Consider the following 2,428-nt stretch of genomic DNA (forward strand, 5'->3'; position numbering starts at 1 on the left):
CAGGTGATGAACACAAACGTGATGTCGACATACAGTTGTTGATCAAAATGCAAGCTGGTAGAGAGACAGAACGTGAGCGTAGCATACCTGAGATGGCCCTGGCAGTACAGTATATTAGGAAGAGCCCAGGGAGAAATTACTCAGGCTATTTCCACATCGCTCGAGATACAATCGACTGGATCTCGAGCAAAGGACTATTCGAGCATTGCGGCCGGTGCAAGGATCTCTCAATTGCGCACTCGCTCAGGGAGAAGTGGAGTGCGATCTCGGGCCATCTCACCTCCACTTCGAGCCTCTGTTTCACGGCCCGGGCTCTGGCAAGTACACCCTAGTGAAGCGGCGCAGGTTGGTCTGGCTCTCTCGCGTAGGCAAAAGCAACTGGAGAGCTTCGAACCATTATGTGTCACCAGGTGAGGAAGAAAACTGACATTTTGCCTCGACTTGGTCATATGTCATGAACTTGATGGCACAAGATCTAGAGACGGCGAGCTCGCAGGTCCATGTTTGGAAGCCGTCACGATCATCGACAGTGCCCAAATATGGAAATATGGACCTACAAGCTCGTCGCCTCTTGCGGTTGCCACGTCGATGTCTCGTCCCATCTCCACACCCAGCCTCTCTCCCTTGCTTTCCCTCCCCTGCTCGTCTTCTTGCACGCTCGACGCCTGTCTTCCCTCGCTAGCCTCTCTCGTTCTTCACCCTCATGCTGTCTTTCACTGCTTCGCTGTCTCACTGTTGAGCTCCCACGCCCATCCGGTCACCACCTTCGCACGCGTCTTCGCTGCCTGACTCTGGCCTCAAACTCAACTGTAGCGTGGCAAGAGTGGCGAGGGGTCATGTTGCAAGGAGGAAGAGGGCAAGAGACTGAGGTCAAGGAGCCTAAGGTAGGTTACCATTAATTTCCCGAGGGCGAGCTGCTACTCAGCTTGCCTTCCGTCATGTTACCGCCTCTCTATGACGCACTCCGACACAACCTCGAGGGACTTGGACCCTCTTCCACTGCCTACTTTTAGCTGCCCTCAGCGCATGCGGTTGCCCCGTCTGCGTCTCGTCCCCGTGTCTGATCCCACGTCCTCGTCTCCTTACTGCCTCACTCCTGCCCTTCGCTAGCTCCCTCGAGCACTGCGACGACAGCGCGATCTGCATGCATCCCTCGTACCACATGCCACTCGGCCACAGGTGGAAGCACGTCCCAGGCTTCACGGTCCTCGGTGACGCGACACACATCATGAGCATTTGGAGACGCAGATGCTAACCTGGCAATGCTCGATGCCCTGGAGCTCAGCATCATCCTCATGGACGCAATCAATAGGGGGACGGGTATAGAGGGGCGGGAGGCTTCTGTAGCAGCATGGGAGGTCTGCACAGAGCCCTCCACTTACATCTTTCAACGTGACAGGTGAGTCCATCTACCACATTTCTGTGCATCTGACTGACAACTCGCTTCTCATGCGCGTGTGTTGCAGCATGAACAGATCGACGATCGAAGATGCGCTCAGCATCAGTGTGCGTGACGGATCTGTCCTGTCCGCAAACCGAGACAAGTTCGACTTGGTCACGATCTACGACAATGCGTTCAAGAACATGGGCGACGTGCACTCCCCGGTCTCCGTCCTCTTCAAGGCGATCCATGAGACCGCCTTCCGCAAGATCTTGAAGAACGTGTCCATGCTGCTCATTGGCGGATCCCAGGCGTGGAAGTGTGAGTACGGCAAGGAGCAGACACTGTCTGGATCCTCCAAATCAGGTGCGCATTCTATCCATGGTCTAGGAAATGGCATCAGCCCGTCACTTGTCAACAGGACCGGAGTGCCTGGTACGCCCCGATGGAGCCCAAGTCGCTTGGGCTGGGACACGCGGGCCCCAGCACAGTCCTCAGCTGCGTCTACCATCATTTTCCTGGTGCCCTCGTCACCGACAGTGGATTTTGGTGCAATCTCGTTAGGCCTTGCGAGGTCGAGAACAGTCGGCTGTGGACCCGAATGCACATCGGCCGTGGATCCCGAGCGGGGTGCGGTCGCCGGCGGAGCCTGCGCCTGTTTCACCAAGGTAGTAACACGTACGCACGTTACTGGCTCAGACGAACAGCTTCCATGTGTGATCAGCAACTTTGCGAAATTGCGTCTCCGGCCCGTGGTGACTCAGATTTGAGTGTCGTGGTACTGATCGAAGCGTGACAGTAGGTGATCATTGGAGTCCTGCTGGCGCCCCGAGATGCAGGTGGGCGTGCAGAGGAGGTCGACGGCCTTAGTGTCGCCCCCGGCTTTGCTCGCGGACCAACCAATGGTGTGCACGAAGTGGGCGATGGGGTATGAGCACTCTCCGCCCACAAGGTTGACAAGGGCGGGAGCTTGGGCAAGACACCTGTGAAGTGGGCGAGGGCGCGTCCTGTTTCGGAGCAGATGCGGGACGTCCCTGAAACCCTACA

At 56.8% G+C, this 2,428-nt stretch overlaps 1 protein-coding gene across 1 annotated transcript; it reads left to right on the forward strand.

Annotated features, from left to right (window-relative positions):
• Nucleotides 1-1,482: 1,482 nt before the first annotated feature.
• DICSQDRAFT_17320 (uncharacterized protein) lies at nucleotides 1,483-1,713 on the forward strand (the record flags this gene model as incomplete). Its single annotated transcript, XM_007371736.1, has 1 exon — nucleotides 1,483-1,713. A coding segment is annotated over one exon (231 nt), but the record flags the coding sequence as incomplete, so codon positions are not given.
• Nucleotides 1,714-2,428: the final 715 nt, after the last annotated feature.

Source organism: Dichomitus squalens (assembly GCF_000275845.1).
Source record: "Dichomitus squalens LYAD-421 SS1 unplaced genomic scaffold DICSQscaffold_229, whole genome shotgun sequence".
NCBI lineage: Eukaryota > Fungi > Basidiomycota > Agaricomycetes > Polyporales > Polyporaceae > Dichomitus > Dichomitus squalens.